General features: G+C 57.2%; 1 protein-coding gene across 1 annotated transcript; it reads left to right on the forward strand.

Annotated features, from left to right (window-relative positions):
- Positions 1-177: 177 nt before the first annotated feature.
- On the forward strand, positions 178-1863 carry GUITHDRAFT_147093 (hypothetical protein; the record flags this gene model as incomplete). The annotated part of the gene is made up of 7 exons (XM_005821493.1): positions 178-324; positions 613-717; positions 909-1022; positions 1118-1150; positions 1275-1346; positions 1492-1602; positions 1717-1863. 7 exons carry the CDS (start codon positions 178-180, stop codon positions 1861-1863), a joined length of 729 nt encoding a protein of 242 aa, XP_005821550.1.
- Positions 1864-2439: the final 576 nt, after the last annotated feature.

A 2439-nucleotide genomic window follows, 5' to 3' on the forward strand; every position in this document is an offset into this window, starting at 1 on the left:
AGGAGGAGGGGGGGGGGATGAAGGGGGGTGAGGGGGGGAGGAGAAGCGGGAGGAGCGGGAGAGAGGAGGAGGAGGAGGAGGAGCTGGAGAGAGGGGGGCAACGAGAGGAGGGAGCGGGAGCGGGAGAGAGGAGGAGGACGTAGCGGGGTAGACTGAACAAGCGTGTGTGGGTTGCAGATGGAGTGTGAGAGGCAGCGGGAATGTCATGCCTACATATTCTTCGGGCTCAAGACGGAGGACGGGGAGCGTGCCGGGAGATGTTTCGGCAAGATGTGGAGAGCTGGGGAGAGAATCGAGTGGCTTCCTCGAGCTTACTTGCATGCGGTGAGATGAATGAGGATGGGGATGGCACGACCTTGCCGTGCCTTGAATACTCCTCCTCCTCCTTTCTCCTCTTCCTCCTTTCTGCTCCTTCTCTTCTCAACCTTGTTCGCTTCGTCGTCCTCTTCCACACTGCCTTCTGCTCCCCCGTCCTCTCTTCGTCTCCCCCGTCCTCTCATCCTCTCTCTCTTCCTCTTGCTCTTCACTCTACTCCACCATCCCACCATCTTCTCCCCTCTCTCCACTTGTCATCCTCCCTTTCCCTGTCTGCCCTCCTCAGTCTCCTTGCAGACTTGTGGTTTCGTTCCGAGCACAGCGAGCAAATACTCTCAGAGCAAATTCGGACGAACGTCATTGCTGTGGTTGCTGAGGACAGCCGTTGAACGCATGATCTCGGTACGGAGGAAGAGGAAGAGGAAGAGGCGAGGGCGGGACGAGGAGGAGATGATGATGATGATGAGGAAGGGATGGGTTGGAGGAGACGAGGAATAGGATGAAGATGACTTGAAGAGGAGGTTGATGTTTGACGTTTGTTGAGACGTACAGAATTCTGTTTGTGAGTCTTCTTCAGCTGATTTTCTCGTCAGAGCTCCTTCTGGGCGATAAGTGAGCTTTCCTCGCACCCTCAAATCCTCGGCGGCATCGTTGCGACTCTGCTCACTCTTGCCTGGCTGCTTCACTACATCAAGACGCGACGAGAGGTGAAAGGAGGTGGCTGGTGCTGGTGCTGGTGCTGGTGCTGGTGCTGGTGCTGGTGCTGCTTCTCCTCCTTCTCCTTCTCCTCCTCTTCCTCCAGCTGCCGGTGCTTCTGGTGCTTCTGGTGCTTCTGGTGCTAGTGTTGCTGCTGCTCTTAGTCTTCCCATCACTTGTCTTCGCTCTCTCCCTCTCCTCTGGTTTCCTTGCCCTCGTCATGCTCCTACTCCTTCTCCTGATCATGCTCCTGCTCATGTCAGGAGGAGATGAAGCGAGTGGAACAGAAAAGAGAAGAATATCGGCAGGCAGAGCTGAGGCGGATCAGAGAAGAGGTCTGGAAGGAGGAGGAGTAGGAGGGAGGGGAGGGGGAGGGGAGAGGGAGGAGGGAGGGGAGGGGGACCAGGACGAGACGAAGGAGAGGGGGAGGGGAGCAGGAGGAACAGCAGTGCTGGAAAGGGACAATGAAATGATTTTCAGGTGAGCGAAAGGGAACGGCAGAAGGAGCTCAGCAAGCAGCTCAAGCGAGAGCTGTGGGAGGCAGAGAAGCTGGAGGAGGAAAGAAAGAAGAAGGAGATCGAAGCCAATGAGGTGAGGAGGAGGGGAGAAGGAGATGAGGGAGGGAGGGAGGGAGAGAGAGGGAGAGAGAAAGAAGAGCAGGAGCAGGAGCAGGAGCAAGGATTGTTCTGATGCTGAATTTTGCAGATTTTGCTGCGAGAAAGAATGCAGAACAAGTATAACCATTTGGAGCAGAAGAAACGAACCGCGAGAGAGCAGAAGAAGAAGGAAGAGGAAGAGAAGAAGCGAAAGCAGCAGGAGGAGGAACTGAAGAGGAGGCTGCCTGCACTGTGAGAGCCTGACGAGAAAGGGGAGGAGGAGGGAATGAAGGGGAGGGAATGAAGGGGGAGGGGGAGGGGGAGAGGAGGAGCTGAGGGAGAAGGATGGGAATGACAGGTTGTCAGGTACAAGGAGGCAGCAAGGGGAATATGCGAGGAGGAGGAGGAAGCCTCATCCGGTCGACGCCTTGGTGAGGAGGAGGGGGAGGAGGAGAGGAGGAGAGGAGGAGGATACTGATACTGGCTGACTGTCATGACAGGAGGAGAGCAGGGCAGTGGAGACTCTGCCGAGAACGTGAGAACGAGATGGAAGGAGGAAGAGGGACAGAGATAAGTGGAAGAGGGTGAGGGAAGTGGGGAGAAGAGCGGGGAAGAGGAGACGGAGGAGAAAGGAGGAGGAGGAGCTGAGTGGGCGGAGTTGATTTCTGGTCAGGCAAGGATGGCGAGCGTGCGAGCAGCGGCACAGCGACTTGATGCTGCTGTCTCCTCGGGAGAGGTAGGAGGAGGAGGAGGAGGAGGAGGAGGAGGAGGGGTGGGGAGGAGGGAGGAGGGAGGAGGGAGGAGGAGGAAGAGGTGGTGGTGGTGGAGGTGG

The sequence above is a fragment of the Guillardia theta genome (assembly GCF_000315625.1).
Source record: "Guillardia theta CCMP2712 unplaced genomic scaffold GUITHscaffold_142, whole genome shotgun sequence".
NCBI lineage: Eukaryota > Cryptophyceae > Pyrenomonadales > Geminigeraceae > Guillardia > Guillardia theta.